Raw genomic sequence first — 19,477 nt, 5'->3', positions numbered from 1 at the left:
AGGGTATATGTGAGAAATGGGGACAGGGCCTGGGCTGTCTGTCGCTAAACCATAACAGGGCTTATCCATGCCTGTTGGAGATGGGGGTAAAACTTTACAGGCCATATTCCAGGCCTCAGTATTTGTGAAGATTTCATCTTTAGTCCTGAAAAGTAAGCAAGTCATGGCTTCTTTGTAGTTGCATTGTGTGTGTGCTTAAGTAACTGGTTGCTCTGGAGGTGGAAAAGTTGATTTCTGTAAGCTGTTGAGTCTCCGCACTGAAGAAGCCTTTTCCCTCTGGATACATTTAACCGTTCCCTACTCTCAGCATTTTCTTCCTGTCGGGAGGGCGCTGACACTGGGAGTTTCATTTAGGCCAGACTGTTTTATTTTAAGTTGCTTTAAATCAACAGTTCTCACCCTGGGGGTTTCGATCCCCTGAGGTCGCATGTCAGATGTCCTACATATCAGATATTTACATTAGGATTCATATCAGCGCAAAATTACAGCTGTGAGGTAGAAATGAAGTAATTTTGTGGTTGGGGGTCACTACAGCATGAGGAACTGGTTGAGAATCATGATGAACTACAATGAAAAGTAGATGCAAGGTTTTGTTTTGTTTTGTTTTTGTTTTGGGGAAATAACATGACTTTTATCTAGAATTCTGTCCATGTTCAGATACTTAGAACGGTGCTGTCATGTTGCCCGCTCTGATTTCAGTCATCGCCTGTAGACTTCAGTAGTTGGCTCTTCACAGCCAACTCCACGGTAGTAGTGAAAGCTGCTGCCCTTGATTCTGACCCTGAGGTGTGAACCAGGAGGCCCCGCCTGCAGAGCTGTAGACTGTGGAGGTACCCTGAATGTGCGGAGATGCTCTAGATTCAGCAGCAGGAAAGATAGACTTTCTCCGTATGTGGCATGTTAGCCGTGTTCTGTGTTCCGCAAGCCATGCCGACCTGCCCACACCTCCATCCTTGATAGTGTGGCCGGCCTGTTGGTCCTGCCCAAGCTGCCTTGTCACGGAAGGATTCCTGGGCTTTGTCTCCTCGTCAAGATGAGCAATAACACAGGGAGCATTTCCTAGAGAGCCTGGACTGCGCCGGAGCAGGGGCCTCAGAGTCATTCAGGTGCCAGGACGGATTGGAAGCCATCCAAGAAGGGAGGAGGCTCTTCTTTTCAAGCTGAATAACAGCCCCTTGTTGGGAAAGGAATAATCAATCCCAGCTGGAGAAAAGAGACTAAATTTCCTTTGCTTCCCATTCAAATCTAATCTTATGACATGAGTTTCTGACATGAGTAGCATTCTTGCCCAGACTTGTGGCCCCAGGGAGGGGACGGTTATTTAAGACAGCTGGCTCCTCCGGCAAGGCATATAACTTGATGATAAATGCTTGCAGACAACTTCCCTTTCTCGCCGGTCCCAGTACCAGCTTAACTGACAGCCCTGGAGACTTGCAAAAAAAAAAAAAAAAAAAAAAAAGTAGATGTTTCTTTGAAGGAATATCATGTCTCTGGATGCAAAGAAAAGATAAGGGATTCTTCACGCACCTAATTCATCAGTGTTTCCCAGCGAGCACAGTTCTTCAGGGAAGGATTCCTTTATGCGTTCTTGGAGAAACAAGTTTGCTGTGCCTTCAGTCCTGTCTGTGTTACGGTGCAGAGTGAATCTCTCGGGGTTTGTCTTTTGGAAAGAAGGGCTTTAAGAACTGGTTGCGTCCTCTTGCGCTGCTCCCAGCTTAGATATGGCTCTTTTAACAGCACTAGGTTTCAGTTATTCAAATTCCCTGACCTGTCCTTCCCGGCAGGAAACCTTGCTCTTTGGAATAACAACTTTGCCCACATCTCTAGGCCTAAATGTCAACATTTGCTGCTACATGTCCCCGATTTTGACAATTGAAGATGAAGTCTGTGGACAAGAATGGATTGGTTTTTTTGTTTTGTTTTTTTGCTTAAATCCTTGCTTCCGTATTAGAACTTGGTCATTAAAATATAATATATATTCTACAGGAAACAGTCTAAGGAACAGGCATCTCTTTGAACGGACCAAGAGACTGTACAGGATTTGCCTTTTAAATTGCAATTAATCAAGCTGGTTATAGAATGGAATGTTAAAGGAGGGTCCAAAGTAGACGTGACAAAATGATCTTGCCTTGAGGGGTGGGGCATTATCTGTTGTTTTAATCCTATATTAGTGTATAAGGCAACAGATGTGTTTCCTGACTCCATTTGAGGCTCCACGCAAATAAAGGTGCAGTGTATAAGAACAAGACACAGCTTTTGGTGGTATTTGCATTCTGGAGTGATGCTTAATAAGTAGGAAGTGTAGCTGCCTCGCTCTAATGGCATATACCAGGTGTGGGTGGTAGGGTGCGGTTCTTCTAAACTGAGACTTAGTTGTGGCATTTGCCCCAGGAGGCTTAGCTGTGGTATTTGCCCCTGACAACATCAGTTTCACTCTTTAACACGATGCCATGAATAATCTGAGCGAGTGGCATGCTTCCCTCCAGAGAGTGGGGCTTTCGTCCACCAACACTGTGCCGGAGAGAGTTCTTCTCGTTGCTTTCTTATAGGATTTATACTGGTTTGAAAATTAAATTTTTGACATTTTGTCATGTGAAAATAAATGTAGCTCTAGAAACCAAAACCCTGTATGTTCTACAGCACAATATTTCCCTGCTTGCTTTGGGCTCAGCCCTAACCTGTCCTCTTGGTTGGACCATAACTAAAAACTAGTAAGAAAAAAGGGAAGTTTGTCATTAGGCAATATGAGTTCTGTGTGCTAAAACTTATTTTTTCTTTCCACAGCTACCAGCCCTCATTCATTTTTTAAAAAGAATATTTTTATGTGCATGAATGTGTATGTCTGTGTGTGTGTGTGTGTGTGTGTGTGTGTGCGCGCGCGCGCGCATCTGTGCATGTCAGGCGACACTTTTTTTTTTTTTGGTAGTGTACGCTCTCTCAGAATGTGGAGAATGTGGGCCGAGGAACCTGAGGCTGTCGGGCTTTGCGGCAGACGCCGAGACCCATGGAACCACCTTACCAGACTCACTTTACTCTTACATTCCCAGCTTGAAATGTCTCCATAAAAATTTTAGCATGTTTAACTACAGGAAATCAGAATTGGTTGGGTAGAGGACCCGCTCAGCAGAGAACTTTGTGGCTGGAATCTTAGGGTCGCATCCAGGGACCCAGGCAGCCCTAACAAGTGAGGCCCAGCTTCCAGTGCTCAGCGCAGCAACTGAGGAGCCATTACAGTGGAGAGCAGAGACATCTGCAGAGCGAGCCCATTGGAAAGGGTGACGGATAAAGGACAGTGGATATTTGGGTTTGAATGCTGGCCATCACCGTGCATAACTTAGCAGCCCCGGCCCACATGAGGTTCCCCCGTTACTGAGATCAAGGTTTCAAATCCAAACTCTCTAGCAGGGTTGCGAGGTGTTTTGGCATGTCATCAGACCTGGGTGAAAGCTCCCCGAAGGCTCGGCCTTCAGTCTTCTCCTTTTCCCATCGTGAGACTCCTGGGGTAATTTATTTTCTTGTTGCTTTTCTTATAGAATTTACTCTGATTTGAAAATGAAATTTTTATTTTTTTAGGGGTGGGGAAGTCCTTAGGCCCCTAAACTTGTGTTTCTGAAGCACAGAGTTCTCGTTGTTCCTATTGAGTCAACAGTGTGATGTGTGGAGGGAAGGATGCAAGTTTGTTTGTTTTCATTTTTTCTGTGCTTTTTACAAAGGTAACCTCTTTAATAAGAATTCTGTATATGTATACAATCAAATATAATTATATTTTCCTTCTTTCAACTTCACCTATGTCCCCTCCCAACTTCATTGGTTTATTTTTTTATTCTTGTTTTTTTTAGTTGTGTTGTTATGACCCCCTAAGCTGTTGGTGTTGGCCCCGGGTATGTGGGTGCGGGCTATCTAGCATGGGAGTCTGCCAGTGGCCACGTTCTCAAAACAGCACCTTTCCTCTGGCCAGGACGGTTAGGCTGGATGGGCTTTTGTTGTGGTTGTTTTTGATGTCAGTGAGTAAGCTCAGAGAATAACTCAGGGAGGCAAGAGCTGTGCTCAGTGGCACACCTTTAGTCTCAGCACTCAGCAGGCAGAGGCAGGTGGACCTCTTTGAGTTTAAGGCCAGCCTGGTCTACAAAGCCATTCTAGGATAGCCAGGGCTACACAGAGAAACCCTGACTTGAAAAACAAACACAAAAACCAACAATTTTATTTAGAGAGGGAAAAAACTAAAAGTGGACACAATCCCTTTATAATGCATACATTTTTTTTTTTAAGAAACCCAGATTTCACAGTAGCCATGTCTGTGTAGACAGACAGTGTTGAGGACTTTTATTTTCCAGAATATGTATAGGATTAATTGTTCAGGTCTCTCATCTTAATTAGTGGTTCCGATGCTCTTGCTTCTCTGAGTGTGAGCATGTACAGTGACACTAGACTGACACCAAAGTGCGGCTGATCTGATTTCTAGGGGCAGAGAATCCACTCCTAAAAAGCCCTGCAGGGTTCTGCCTGTACTTAAAAGATGTGCAAGTCATAATACTCATTAACACATATTTCTACATTTAGTATTTCCAGTCTGGCAGCAACTGGAGTTCTATTTTAAAACCATATGACTGAAACTTGTGTTTATAATTTGTTTCAAGAGAGCCAATTTGTTTAAAGATATCCATTTCAGAACAGAGCCACTATTCCCTAAAGCCTAAGAAGTCGACCTGACCTTGTAATGACCTTATGACAGTACTTAGAAGTTGAGCCTTTAAAAAAATTCCTAGATATAAGATTACATCCTTGTCATTCACTTATTTCATAAAAGACAGAAAAACGGCCCAGTGTTTGGATTTTAGACAAGTGTAAAAGCTGCTGACTTATTTCACAAGCTCTTTTATGTTTTCTCTGAGGTTATAAATCACAGTTAATACTTTCTTTAGGGAAACAGTATGTGATCCAGTGAAAAGCATTCTCCCTGCTGACTCTATAACTTGGAGCATTTGGCTTGACCTTTTTGAGCCTTGACCTTTTTGAGCCTTTTTGAGCCTCTTTTTAGATGACATGGCCATGTCTGTCCTCGGTAAGATTGTCCTTGTGGCTAACAGAAAGTTAGTGAGAAGGAAGTTGTTTGTGTGACGTGTGTATTGCCTTTCCTGTGGAGGTTCCCTGCCCTGGTCTGTTGCAAAGAGACCAGGTTTGATTAGACAGTTGCCACCTTGGGCTGTGGTCCCCCTTGCCCTTCTGGTAACAGTTTCTTTTCTCTCAGTTTATTATTTGCAAATGACTTGAGTCCTATAGAGTCTTTAGGCAGGCTGCTGTGACTTGTGCTTAGAAACTTTTGGTTCTGGTCTCCCCGGAGTCGCAGTGAGACGCGGGATGGCCGCCTCAGTAGGCTGACTTCCACCTCCCTGTCTGATTTCTTCCGGGATTTTGCCGTGGCTTTCATCCCTCAGAAAGCCCTAGAGTACACCTATGTCCTTTTCTGTAGCCTTTAAAACTACAAGATGTTTCCGAGGCAGCAGTTGGATTATCTTGGAAATTATTTTTAAAGCTCCTATGATCCCTCCTACTGAGAAGTGTCATCTGGTACCTGAGTAGCTTTGAACTGCTACCATCATCCCAGGAAAGATGGAAATGTTTGCTGGAAAGAAACATTTTCTGGAATTAAGTGTTCAGTTGTAGGACCCTATGATTAGTGGTGAGTGGTGGGAGCAGCAGGAAAATGAAGCTCAAAACCAGTTTTTTTCCTTTGCTTTAACAGATGAGAACTAAATGTAGGGGTGCAGGCTCTGTCTGCAGGTGCCATGGAGAAGCCTTTTACTGTAAGCACTGTCGTCTTTGAGCTTTGGTTCTGTTTCTATGGCAACCTTAGGAGCTGTGTGCGGGTTGAAAGGATTTACAGGAAACTGAAAAACACTGCTATTCTGAGCAGCTTGCTGTGGGGAGTTCAGCCAGCATTTACTGAGAACAAAGCCTGCAGTGTGTGCTAACTGCATTCAGTGCTGAGGAGAGAGTCCGGAGAATCCCAGCCTCTGCTTACTGGCCTGTGGAGGGTGTGTGGTTCTTGAATTTTGGAGGACCAAATGATTTAATCTTTATTTCAGATTTCATATTTGGTCCCTACCCCTTTTCCACCCTAGTGTTGAGGATGAAATTCATGTCTCAGACGTGCTAGGGAAGTGCCCCAACCACACCTCCCCTACCCCACCCTGCCCCCCACTCACCCCAGACTTCCCTGGGGTGGAACTATTCTAGAATTGATTTAAACAAAATAAGACACCCCTCTTCTCTCTCTCCCTTCCCCTCACTCTCTCTCTCTCTCTCTGGAAGATGTTAGTTTCAATGAATTAATCTGCTGGTTTTCTGGCTCTCAAATACCAAGGTGGGCAATGTTGGGATATATTTAAAAATATGCCACACTTATGACAGATTTGTTATGAGACACATTTATTGGATGGAGATGGAGAGAGACAGACATGGTGGGAGGAGGGGGCGCCCTGACAGAGGGAGAGGTAGCAGAGAGGAGAGCAAGAGGGAAGAGAGAGAGAGCGTGAAGGAAGAGGAGGGTCCTTTTCTCCTGGGTGGGCTAGGGCGTGGACTTAGGAACTAGGAGGCGCTCTAGTGAAATGGCTTCCTTTGCTGGCGCTGTCCATAAAGAACGGCTCCAGGGCTCCTGGGCTCCTCCCTTATGTCAGAGCTTGACGTACAAAAGCTGTTCTTCTGATTGTTACAAAGCAGAAAAGTCATGGAGTAAACTGTTTCTTGGGGGATCAGAACTAAACACAATTTTCCTTTGTTATTTTATGTGCTTGTACCATTTTTAAAGAAATCTGCATGAATGTCAGTATAGTTAGGTTGAAAGGCCACACACTGATTTCAGTTTCAACGTAAACTTACTGGACTTCCTGTTTGAGATTTTTCAAGTCAATTTTAGAAGTAAGGTAAAGCAGTTCTTTAAAATGTGAGGCACTCCTGAGGAGCAACCTTACAGTGGGACACTGATCCTGAAAGCATTTGACTTCAGGAGCTTCCGCCCCCGGGGCCACCCATGGACACAGTTAAAATGGAAGAAGACCCATAAAAATTCTGATGTTGCCCAGCATCCTGTGATTTCTTCTATTAATGTCTTTGTTCTACCAGCAAGGCATTTGCAGGGGCAGAGATTTTCACCCTTATTATTATGCCAATTTAAACTAGTCTTTCACCTAGACCCAAAGATGTTTCCTTTGCATTCTTACCAGGGTTTGGAATATTTCTGTAAAATACGCTTCTGAGCCATCCCCGGAGACCCTCATTTACAGAAACTCCAAACTTCTGATTAAGTCAAGTCTGTGACATAATTGTGCATTGCAGTTTCCTTTATGCCGTAGTTGAAGCAATGGAGTATCAAAGCACTCTGAAATAGTGATGAAAGGCTTCATCCTTCAGAGATGCAGGATGAGCTTTGAGGAGGCTTTTAAAGAACCAGCATTTGTTCCTTAAATATTTGCTGGATCTCTTTAATGCGGAGTTGCAGGCCTTGGGCTTGTCTGTCGGTGGGGCACACTGAGTGGGTTGAGGGAATTAATTATGGACGGATGATGAGAGAGTGACGGGAAGGAGGTTGGATCAGTCCTGATTCCTTCCACAGGAGGGTGCTCAGCAGTCTCCTGCTGGAGCTGTGTGAGGGGCTGGAGCTGTGAGATGGACAGAGACTGGTCCTGATTGTTGCTGGTCAGTGAGGGGCTGGGGCTGTGAGATGGACAGAGGCTGGTCAGTCTGCAGGCGTCCACAGTGAGCCAGGCGGTTCCCTCAGTGGCAGCCTGTGGTGGTGCTCTCCCAGCTCTGAGGGGCTGTGGGCGTGGAGGCCCTGGAGAGCTTTAGGGAGACTCCTGAAGCCGAGACTTGAACAGAAAAAGATGCTTGAACTTCAGTATCGCTTTCTTTCCCCTGTGGGCAAAGCCCACTGTTTTGGTAGCAGTCCCCTAAGTTATAATCAAACTCTTTTTACACTTTGGAATTTTAGAGCTGAAAAGGAGCTCAAGAGATCTAGCCTGCTTACTCAGCTGCCCCTTCTCAGCCATGCAGAACAAGAAACAGAGGATTCCCAGAGTGCCAGCAGGTCCGTGCTGGCCTTCTTTGTGATACTGTAACAGGGTACAGAGCACAATCGGTCAACAGGGGAAAAGACTTCAGTGGCCATAGTCTTAGAGACCTCAGCCCACAATGCTCAGCCCTCGTGGTGAGGGACCACTTCAGGGCAGAAACTTCTGATGGCAAAACCTTCCTGTTTGGAGAGAAAAAGGAGAAGGGTGTGGATCCGAGGACTTCCCATTAGAAGACCTCACCTCTTCGTGGTTCCCCAGCATTCTGAGAGTTCTACCCTCGGATTCCCCAAGCCTTTAACATGTGAGGGTGGGGAGGTGTTGGGGAAACTGGCACAGCACAGGCTCCTTAGTGCCTCACGGGGCACTGGGCCTGGAATGCTGAATGCTTGCTCTGACTTCAAGCCTTCCTCCTGTTTGCCTTCTCTTCAACAACTGAAGAGAAAGGGGGGCTGTGGCAAGCCGTTAGGAACCTGCACTGAAGTTACGGCTGTTCTCTCTTCACTGTGACCTAATTCATCTGTCTACTGCAGCATAGAAAAATGACTGTCGTAAGCGTGTAAATATCCCCATTGGTTCGGAAAGCTTGGGCAGGCTCTTGTCATATTCCGAGTGTCTCAGCTGGGTGTGTCTCTGTCAGATCCTACTGCTGGATTAACTGTGCGCCTTAGTAGCATTACCTCCCTCCCGTGACACAGCTGTGTCCCGCAGCCACGAAACAGTTCCTTAAGTTAAAGAATTTAGAGACAACTTAAGATCTTCTCGATGAATATGTTTTCCTCCCACTCTTGTTAAATCAAATATTATTCACAATAGTTTTTCCTTAGGTTAGTGACTTGTATTATACCTCATTGTCAATTTCAGTTTTGTTTTTTTTAATGAAAATTGCAAAGAAAAAATACTGCTTAGAATTGAAGTATTTGGAATAAGTTGTAAAACACAAAAGTGGTTTTGAGTGACCAAATATGAAAGTACGAGAGCTATGTGGATACACTCTGACAAACGGTTCTGTGTGTGTGTGTGCTGTGTGTACCTGCATGTGTACGCAGAAGTCAGAAAATGAGAGTCTATCACTTTCTGTCTTAATTTCCGAGGTAGTTTGTTGTGCTGAATCTCGAACTCAGTGTTGCTGACTGGTGGGGGGTCTGCTCTCTGTTAGAGTCCACAGGCCAGGCTTGCTCATGCTCCACTCTTACGTGGATACTTAGGACTTGAACTCGGGGCCTCTTTCTTGCAAAACAAAGCCTCTCAGTCATTGAGCCATCTCCCTTGCTCTTTCTTCTGTTTCACTAAATTAAATTCTTTCTGCTCCTTCATTCCCATTTTGAAGATGGAAAAACTGAACCTAACAGAGGTTAACTATCTTGCTTGATATTGTCCATGTGAGTTTGTGAGTGCAGGCACATGCATGGGGGGTAGGGGTGGCCGTGGGCTCAGCACCGGTCCTTGTCCCTGAGCAGGACAACCTGTGCTCATCTGCTTGTTCACGGGGCTTGTACCCGCAGTGAGAAAGCACAGGATGAAGTGGAAACTCTTTGCCTCCGTGAATACTGGCTTTTATCCATCTTCAGCTAAACCTTCAGCTCACTCTCCAGTTTTATTTCTGTGCAGGTTCATAGCTTAATCAGAATAATGATGATAATCCCTAGCCTAGTCCGTGTCTGCTTTGTGAAAAGGTAAACAGCCCTGGCCTCGGAAGCAGTGGTGGTAGGAAGAGCAGCTTCTGCTCTTGTTATCCGTGCCTGCCTGCTGCTTTTGCTCTTCCTTCCAGGTTTAAGCGGAGCTTCTGGTCCATCCCCAGGTGGTACTCGTCACTCCATGGCCCTGTAACATAGGAGGGAGCTGTGCCCCACGCGTTGTCCAGTTCCCACCGGCTCTCCCTTCTGAAGTCCAGCAGGAGAACAGTCAGAAGGGGTTTTCTTTTTGTGTCTTGCGTGTTTTTATCATCTGTGTTCACAGCGTTTTTTTTTGTTTTTGTTTTTTTTCTAAGTAGATATAACCCCTTGAAATGCTAATTCTACTGCAAAAGGTAGAAAAAGAGGTTTTGATTTTTCTAAAATGCCCTGCGGGCTGAAAAGCATCTTTCTAGTTTCACGACTGAGAGTTTCTCCTGTGCCGGCTTCATTTCCCTGGTGTGCCTTCAGTGCTGCCCGGCAGACCTCCTCCCTCCCTGTCCGTCTGTCCGTCCCTCCCTCCCTCCCAGGAGCCTAAATTTCAGGCCTAAGGCCTTAGCTTTCATTTCCTGTGTCCAGTGTGACCCACCTGACCCACCTTTTTCCTCTGACCTCTCTGGCTGGATAACCCTCATCTCTTCCTGGGAGAGCACCCAGCTCACTGCACTTGGTGCTTGTCCTTTTGTAATCTAGTCTTTTTGTTTGTTTTCTCTTACATTTTAAGTCGGGCTCATCCAGAGAAGCCGCTCTTGCCTGGTGCTCGGCTCCGGTGGGAATTGACTCACAGCACACTTCAGTTATCAGAAAACATATTAGACATCGGCCAATGCCACCGTCCCTCCTCAGCCTTCTGGGGTAAGGCTAGGACACATCCTTGGCCACTGCAGACTGTGGCACTAAAGGTTGGCCAGGAAAGCTGCTGAGGGGCTGAAGAGGTGGCTAGGCGGGTAAGGAGCAGTTACGGCTCGCGCCCAGCATCTGAGCTTGCTTGCCAGCCCTGTGTCCGTTGGCTTATGAATGCCTCATCAGTGGGATGAGGCGTCCTCTTGGCTTCTGCAGCACTCACACTCAAGTGCACACGCTCACACGTGGACACAAGATAGAGTCTTCTGAGAAGAGGGACCCTCAAGTGAGAAATGCCTCCTAAGATTGACCTGCAGGCAGACACGGGGGTGGGTGTGAGTTGGGGGGAGTAGTTTGTTGGTTACTGGTGGGCGGGGCTACCGCTGGTAATCCTGGGCTGTATAAAAAGGTAAACTGAGCAAGCATGCCATGATTTTCTGTCGGTCCTCTCCTGGCTTTCCTTCATGCTGGACTGTGTCTGTAAGATGAAACAAGCCCTTCTCCCTGAGTTGGTTTTGGAGCGTTTTACAGTAATGGAAACCCAACTAGAACAGTGTATGACTCAAAGCTTAATAAAGGAAAACCAAAACAAACCACAGCTCTTGTGCTAGAGGAAACCCGTCACGGTTGAGGGAACAGAGGAAATGTGGGGACAGGGTAGAGGGGCCGGGTGCAATGACAGGCGTTTGCAAGTGGCGCGGCTGCCCTGGAGATGTGGGGAGGTTGGCATCAGGCAGGAGAAAGGGTGAGTGCGAACAAAGAGAGTGGTGGGAGGACCTGCCGTGGGAGCAGAACCATGAGTGACTCCCAGCAGTGTTGTGTGGGTAAACGGTTTGCGCCATTAGTGCCTGAGGTGCGAGCAGCGGCAGGGCTGGCAGCGGCAGGGCTGGCAGCGGAAAGGCGACGGATGGGTGCCTTTGGAACGCCATCTGCCCACAGGAGCTGGGGCTTGCGGGGCAAGGGGAAGACACTGTCCGTGCTGACTCTGAGTCTCTAACGCCAGCCTGTCATTTGCGTTATTCATTGTTATAACCCAGGTCACTCCGTATGCCTGTGCACTGTGTGGAGAATTGGGTATTTATTCCAATAAAAAGCTGACTGGCGACTGTGGGGTTGAAGGTCTTGCTGAGACTGCAGAGAACTTCCAAGTGGTACAGTGAGTTTTAAAAAAAAAACAACATGTTATTATTATGGAAGTAAGGCAGTTTTCATAAGAGAAATTTTATAAGCAGCTCCATGTAAAAACATGTTGAAAGTAGAGTTTGTCATAGCTGGGCCCGGTGGTGCACACCTGTAATCCCAGCATTCAGGGAGGCAGAGGCAGGTGGATCTCTGTGAGTTCCAGGCCAGCGTGGTGTATGAAATCCAGAATAGCCAAGGCTATTCAGAGAAACCCTGTCTTGAAAAACAAAATAAACAACAACAACAAGTTAAAAAAAACAAACAGCTAAACAAAAGAAAGTAGAGCTTTTCTGCATCAGAGTTCTGGAAATGGCTCTGTTGTGACCAGGAGGCTGTCGAGCTTCCGTGGCCCAGGCTTGCTGGGATCCCAAACCGAGGAGTCTGGAGGGGCAGCTTTCAGAAGGCTGAAGTTAGCACGCTAGGATGGGCCGGGCAGAGCCTGGAAGTCTTAGTCTCACGGTCTTCCAGCCTTGATGATGGTGACGAGCAGCGTGAGCGTTAACACACGGAGCACGTGGTCTAGCCGGCATTGCCCTAAGCAGTTTGCACACCAGGGTGCTGCACGGGCGGACAGGGTCAAGGCCACGGCGGGACGGGGCGGTGCTGTCTGCCAAGGGATCTGGGGGGAAATGCGCATCTTACGTGGGCACCGCCACCTGCTCACCAGGTGTACTGGTGTCCGCAGGGGCCTGCACCCTGCTGTTCTGGGGCCAGGGAACCTGTGGAAGAGCTTTGTGAATGCACAGCACAGCACAGCACAGCGCATGGGTTCTGCTCCCGACAGTGTTGTGGGTAAAGCTTGGAAAGCATGCTTGATTTTTGCTGGCTTTCATTGCACTCTAATGTTTCTAATTTCTTGGGTGTTTTTTTTTTTTTTCCAGGTTACTTGTCTGCAAGACTTTTTTGGTGATGATGATGTTTTTATTGCATGCGGACCTGAAAAATATCGTTATGCCCAAGATGACTTTGTCCTGGATCACAGCGGTGAGACATTTCATTGACCATCTCGTTAGCTCCTGAAAAGAAAGCTCAGAAGTTAGTGACTCAAACATGTTAAGGACCTGAGTATACTGGAGGAAGGTGCCCAGGCATGGGCGGTGGTCCCTGTAGTCCAGGAGGCTGAGGCAGAAGGGTCACGTGACTCTAGGAGTTTAAGGCCAGCCTCGACAACATAGTGACACCCTCTCTTTGAAAGCCTATATTGAAGGATAATTAATAAGCTCTCCATGGTAATTATCTGATACATGTTTTGTTTGCAGCTTTAATAAAAATAACTATCTCATAGGTGGGATGAAAATGCCTATTTCTTGATATTTATCTATTAATGTAGTTTTAACTATTATTTAATGATTTCAAATGATACTGATTTTAGGGAAATGGCTTTACCCTATTGTCTTAATTACTGAAAACCTACTATAGTAAAAATTACTGTTTTAGCTTATCCAAAAATCAACTTTAAGTGAGTAGAAGTCAATATATTTTACAAAGGAGTGTGGGAGATTAGAGCTGTAATCCCCCTCTTCTCTAAATAAGGAAAAATGGCGTTTAGACATCAGGTGGGTGATAGAAATAGATCACCAAGATGTAGTGATGCGAATGGTTATTTGAATTAGGGAAGTCAGAGTCTTGAGGAATGGCTCGGCAGCTAAGAACCCGTCCTGCTTTTGCTAAGGGCCCAAGTTTAGTTTCTAGCCACTGTATTGGGGGGCTCACAACTCCAGTTTTAGGGGATAGGGTGCCCTCCTCTGGCCTCTATGGGCTCTGCACTCAGATACACATACCCCCACACAGAGATGCGCATAATTTAAAAAGTATGATAAACCATGCTGGGGCAGTGGTGGTGCGCGCCTTTAATCCCAGCAACTCAGGAGGCAGAGGCAAGAGGATCTCTTGAGTTTGAGGCCAGCCTGGTCTACAGAGTGAGTTTAGGACAGCCAGGGCTACAAAGAGAAACCCTGTCTTGAAAAAAAAAAAAACGTAGATAGATACATAGATACATAGATCTTTTAAAATCTGAGGATGGTCACACTCTGTATTATTAAACTGTCATGTGTAAAATCTTTTTGTTTTACTATGTGTTTCCCAAGTATTTGCCCGTCAACACTTTGGTACGTTTGTTTTGTTTTTCACCTCTGCCAAGTGTCTTTAAAGGCCTCTATGCTGTATCACTCTGTTGGAGTGGTTTTGTCAGTTACGCCGCTGGGAGCCTTTCATTGTAAAATATACTTTTGTGTCCTCTGTGCTGATAATCTTCCCTATTCCTGTGAAGCCAGGATCGATCAAAATGCTCATTTACCTGTCAACTGTATTTTACATCTTTATTGAGTTTAGTTTTTAGTTTCAGAATGATTTTGTCAATAAGTAGACATCTTGAAAGTCAAGACACTGAAACTGAATTCCATCTTCTAGAGTGTAGTGTTTTCTTTGGTTAATGGTGTCAGCATGAAAAGCAGCGCTCCCTGAAGAGAACAAGAGACGGTTTATTCTGGAGCCAGATATGAGCGATCATGGCCCAGGAGCACAGATTCGGGTTACTCCAGTTGCCTTGGCAACAGCTTCATGAAATTTCTAGAGTAACAGGACAAAGAAAGCCACAAACCAAGACACTTTCAAAACACATCAGTCGAACTGTCTGGCAGACAGGTGACACCAACGCAGAATAATCTGTTGCAGGCCTCAGGTGCTGTCTGGTGAATTCTTGTTGTTTGCATTGGTGAAGGCTAGGGCTCTGTTCATTATTTCAAAAAGACTTGCCTAGTAGACACCAGAATGTTAGCCACACACAGGCTGGCACCGAGCTGTTATTAGGGGCTGAGATAGCCCTGCCTCTGCACCCTTCTGCCTCTCCACAGTCGCTGGAGGTGGGGTTACTGTAGCAACGACAACAAAACATCGTTAACTCCTTACACTGTGTGGATGGGCCGGACAGCTGGGGCCTTCCGTGTAGTAAATTATCTGGTTTTGTTGTCGATGGGAAAGGTGGCTTTTGATGGCCTCTGAGAGATAAAATAGGAGCCCTGTTGATTCATCCTTTACACTTTCTGCTTATTTAACCTTTTTCAAACTAGGAGGGACAATGGATATTGCATAAGATTTTGTGAGGATTCAGTGAATTAATATGTAATAGCTAGGGGTCCCTATTATCTTGCTGTTGTTGTTGTCAGCATTGTAGCAACATCATTACGTGGAGAACCTTTACAGGGAGAGTGAATTTCACACTGAATTCTACAACAAATACACTTATGAGGAAACAAAAACATTGTTTAAAACATCAGTTGTTTAATTGTGTTGTCATCTAAGAGCTCCAGCTTTGAGCATCACACATTAAAATGCGTTAGAACATTAACAGAGTCAAAGGAAACGTAACATATGTTTGAAAACCCACCAGAACAATAAAGAAAAGGGGGAGAAAAAAAAGGAGTGAAAGAGAGTCTGTCGTGGTGCCAGATGACTTTAGTTCCCTCACTTAGGAGACACAGGCAGAGCTCTGCGAGCCAGGCCAGCGTGAACGCGGCCAGCGTGGTTTACCAGCACGGTTTAATTGGTGAGTTCAGGCCAGCTTAGGCTACACGGTAACACCTTGTCTTTAAACAAAACATTCAAAATGCATAGAGTTCTGCTAACCCAGGGGTTCTCAACCTTCCTGAAGTTGTGACTCCTTAATGCATTCCCTCGTGTTGTGGTGGTGACCCCTAACCACAACATTACTGTCATTGCTACGTCATAACTAACTTTGCTGCAGGTCTGAATCAGACTGTAAACATCTGTGTTCTCCAAGGTCTTAGACAACCCCTGTGAAAGGGTCTTTTGACCCCCAAAGGGGTTGCGACCCAGGGATTCAGACCAGTCCGCTAACCTAAGGCTGGTCGGCGAAGCGCCCCTGACTCCTAAGCCTGGCCGTTTCCCAGGGTTCTTTGGTGCGCCTGCTCCCTGTCTCTGAAAGGTTTAACAGTCTCCTCCGCACACTTTTGAGACAACGGGACACAATCCACAGTGCTGATGGCTTAGCAGAAACTAGCTCTGCCCCGTTTATATAAGGTTTGATTAGAGCCTTTCAGATGTTAAGTAAGCTCCCGTGGCGTCTATTCCCCTGATTAGAATACTTCACATGTTAATTTACCACCCCTGGGGTGTAGATTAAAATTAACTTATGTTTTAATCTTTTTGCATAAGTTGAAATATTTTGGAGTAACTGATAGACAATACGTTATCTAATTTAACCCTTACAACACCCCAGTGAATCACTTTATCCTCCGGCTAAAGTGTTAGGGGTCCTCCTTGTTCTTAGCAATGGTCGAGACTGTGACCCTTTCAGGCCCGCCTGGCTGCAAACCGTGATCTTAATCACCCAAATGCGAAGCGCAGTCGCAGCTCCCTCTGCTCTGGCTAATGGAAAGGTCAGTGTCACTGTTTAAAGCCTCTTTTCTCAGCTCTGCTCTTCTGATAAAGAGATCATAAGTCAGTTTCATCTTAGTAAGATGATCCCCAGGACTGGAGGAGGACAGTAAATTCCGGTCCACGCTGCCTATGAGAAGGCTGCTCGCCTGTGGGTGTGCTCACAGACCGTGGAGTGTCTGTGTCCACTAAGAACTCCGTCCAGTGACCTGCGGTCTAACTGGAGATGTGAACCTCACGTGCACGTTAAGAACAGTTAGAATACATTGAATTCATGAAGCTCAGGCGCCAGCTCGCCAAGTTCTGGGTTCAGTCCATACCACTGGAAAAAGAAAAGGTGGGATGGGAGAGTGCCAGAACAGCAATGGGCTGTCAGGTGTGGGACGAGTAAGCGTGTCATCTCCATCATCCCCGCAAACAGCCAGCACTCGGCTCACGCGTGTCTAACTCCAGTGCTCACTGGCCCACCAGCCCAGCGGAAGAGTTCCACAAGAGAGGCTTGCCTCAGGTAGGGGCCAGTGACCCCTGACTTCCTGGGTTCACTCGATTGCACAGCGCTTGCAGGCTCGTGCCTTGGTCAGTGCTGGAGTCTGCTTTACCTACAACACACTTCTGTCCTTTACAGAATGCCGCGTGCTGAAGTCCTCTTACTCCCGAGCCGCCAAGTACTCTGGATCCAAGAGCCCAGGGCCGTCTCGCCGCAGCAAGTCCCCAGCCTCAGGTAGTAACGGCCTCGGGGGACACGCTGGGGGGACACGCTCGGGGGAGGGCGTTGTCTTGAGTTTTCTCCAAGTTTTATGACCTAACAGCCTTTGCCGGCTTGTGTACAGCCAGGTTCCAGAGCAACAATAGACAGTGAGATTTGTGAATCGAAAGTTAAGGTTTGTGAGTCAAAAGCGGCCAGTCTGTCTGCCAAAGGTGCGAGTCTCCCCAGAGCGCCTGCCCTCGGTTCTGACACTCCTGCACACCTCGCGGTCTGCTCTCCACTGGTGTGCACACATGTATTTCATGTTTTGAGCCACGTGTGCTGTGTGCAGCGTTCCATACAGACATGTATTTCCTTCAAACTTCTACAGCCTTTTCCTTTTTCAGTTCCTACTAGTAACTCAGAAAGGATTATTCTCAGAAGGGATTACTTAAGTTCTAAAACTTTTATATCCAAATCCTACAAACTTGTCAAATTTTATACTGCTTTAATATTTGTAATATTAAAAACACTCATTCTATCTCATTAAGTTGATATTTATGAACTTAGAGTAATTACAAATAATTTTACTCTTTAATTTATTGTTAAGAAAATTATTTTAGAGGAAAAAAAAAAACCATTTCTTTCTGCAGGCAGCATTCTTACTCCTGCCCAGCCTGCTTGCTGCCCCTTGAAGTGAACTAAACTTTCCTTTCTTTGGAACCAAATGCCGATTTGACTCACGAGGCCTCTAGACCTGCGGGCCCTGACCCGTCTGCGGGCCCTGACCCGTCTGCAGGCCCCTGACCCGTCTGCAGGGCGCTGCCCGCAGGGCGCCCCTCCCCTCGGGCAGGCTGGGTTGCTGTCTTTTAGAGCTGCTGAGTAACCACTGTCCTTGCTGTCTCCTGCTCTGTGCGTATGTACAGTAAAGAGGGCTGGCTTCTGCAGTGCCTACTCTACAGCCAGATGCCCAGGTGAGCCAGGCCCTACAGCTTTGTCGCTCTGCGCGGTTTCTGTTTCTGTTTCTGTCTTCTGCCGCATTTCTGTTTTCTTTGCTCCATCTCCATGAGTGTCCCTGGCCTTCCCCGGTGCACGTCTGTGCCACATGTGATGATTTGCAGTGCACGGGCCAGTTACCCTTCCTCCCTGCTCGCTGCGCAACCACTCAGCTAAGATCGCTGACCGCTGTCTGTGCAGCCGGAGCTCAGTGGTCCGGGAGGCCGTCACCTCCGTGAGGGCTGTGTTCCAGTGAACTGTAGAAAATGTTCGGTGACTAAACAGGCTGAAGTTTGTTAGCAGTAAAGCCGAGGCATGCTACCCTCATGCTTTGCGCATTCCTGGGGTAAAGGAGTCATTACAGTTTTCTAACTTTCTACTCATGACGCCGGGGCCAGAATAGGAGAGCAAAGTGTTTCCACACGTGAAGGCGGCCGCCACGCTGCATCTTTTAGTTGGGAGGCGGTGATTTTCATATTTCTATACTCACGCTTTCTAGTTTCACTTGGGTTTTTAAGGCAAAGTGTCTCTGCCATTGACCTTATTTTAAATGGACCCCGTAGTACCTTAAAGCTGGAAAAGCTAATGGAACATAATGTGTTTGGATGTAGTTTTCTGGCTGAATTATTCCTAGCTTTTGTTTCAGGTGACAGGCTTAGCTGCGCTTACCATGTCAGGAAGGTGATTAAATGAAAGCAGAGCGCGCTCTGGGCTCTGGTTGATGAACTCAGCTCTGTCCCCTGAGGTGTTGGGAGGAAGCTCTCTGAACTAGTGACTCCTTCCCAGCGTATCCGACGTCAGGCCATCTACGATTCTGTGATGAGGCCCAGGACAGAGTTAGAGGATGATGTTTTTTGTTTTTGTTTTTTTTTTTTTAAATCTGAACTTGCAATGCTTAAAAAATGACTGAGGACTAGTGCTTTGCTCTGCAAAATCTTCACCTGAGTCTGAGTCGGCCTCAGACTCCTCAGGGAAAGCTCTGGGCTCTGAAGACCACGTCTTGGAAAGCGAGCGGTCTTTAGCTGAGGCTGGAGCCCGCTCAGCACATTGGAAAGCTGCCAGCCAGTGGCTCCAGGACACACTGCTGTGTTACCGACAGTGTCTCTCCTCACTCTCTGACAAGGGGTGGAGGGTGTTGCTCACTGTAAGCCATGTCAGAAGCAGTGGAGCCCATTCAGAGGCCCTGCTGTGCCGCAGGCCTGTGTTCCGCTGTCCAGGAGGCCGAGGCAGGAGGTTAGAAGTGAGCCAGTACTGTCACAACAGCAGTGACAACAAGGACTGTGAGAGATTAATTGGAATTTCAGACAGAGCTAGTAACCTTATAATGCTGTAATTATAGCACTGCTCATGTCACTGTGAGGCTCGAAGGTGCTGCCTGAGTGACGTTTCTGAATCTACTTAATCCTCCAACAAAACTCCGTGTAAATAGCTAAGTAGTATGTTGTGAACACACAGGTTTGAGCAGATACCGCAAATGGTCGGTCTTACCTGTGGTGGAAGTCTTACAGGCCCTGCTCTTAGGGACTGGAGCAGTGACTCAGCGGTCCAGAGTGCTGTGGAGAACTCAGGGCTGCAGTAGCCTGGATCTTATGAGAGGAGTTGTTTGGGGGTGGGGACATGTGACTGTTGAGTTGGTT

At 46.6% G+C, this 19,477-nt stretch overlaps 1 protein-coding gene across 6 annotated transcripts in view; it reads left to right on the top strand.

Moving 5' to 3' along the window:
* Dclk2 (doublecortin like kinase 2) overlaps positions 1 to 19,477 on the top strand; it is a 118,686-nt gene that overhangs the window by 61,955 nt on the left and 37,254 nt on the right. For 3 of the 6 annotated variants that reach the window (XR_002476581.2, XM_021642330.2, XM_021642329.2), the window contains exons 3-5: positions 12,646 to 12,748; positions 16,785 to 16,880; positions 17,771 to 17,818. Coding sequence is in view for 4 of the 6 variants with exons in the window: in XM_021642330.2 (XP_021498005.1) it covers positions 12,646 to 12,748; positions 16,785 to 16,880; positions 17,771 to 17,818 (247 nt within the window). In the remaining 2 variants the exon portion in view is untranslated. The remainder of the gene's footprint in view (positions 1 to 12,645; positions 12,749 to 16,784; positions 16,881 to 17,770; positions 17,819 to 19,477) is intronic. The other 3 variants (XR_002476582.2, XM_021642332.2, XM_021642331.2) reach the window with 1 other exon arrangement.

Source organism: Meriones unguiculatus, chromosome 2 (genome assembly GCF_030254825.1).
Source record: "Meriones unguiculatus strain TT.TT164.6M chromosome 2, Bangor_MerUng_6.1, whole genome shotgun sequence".
NCBI classification, from domain to species: domain Eukaryota; kingdom Metazoa; phylum Chordata; class Mammalia; order Rodentia; family Muridae; genus Meriones; species Meriones unguiculatus.
This window is presented reverse-complemented; position numbering and strand designations above follow the sequence as displayed.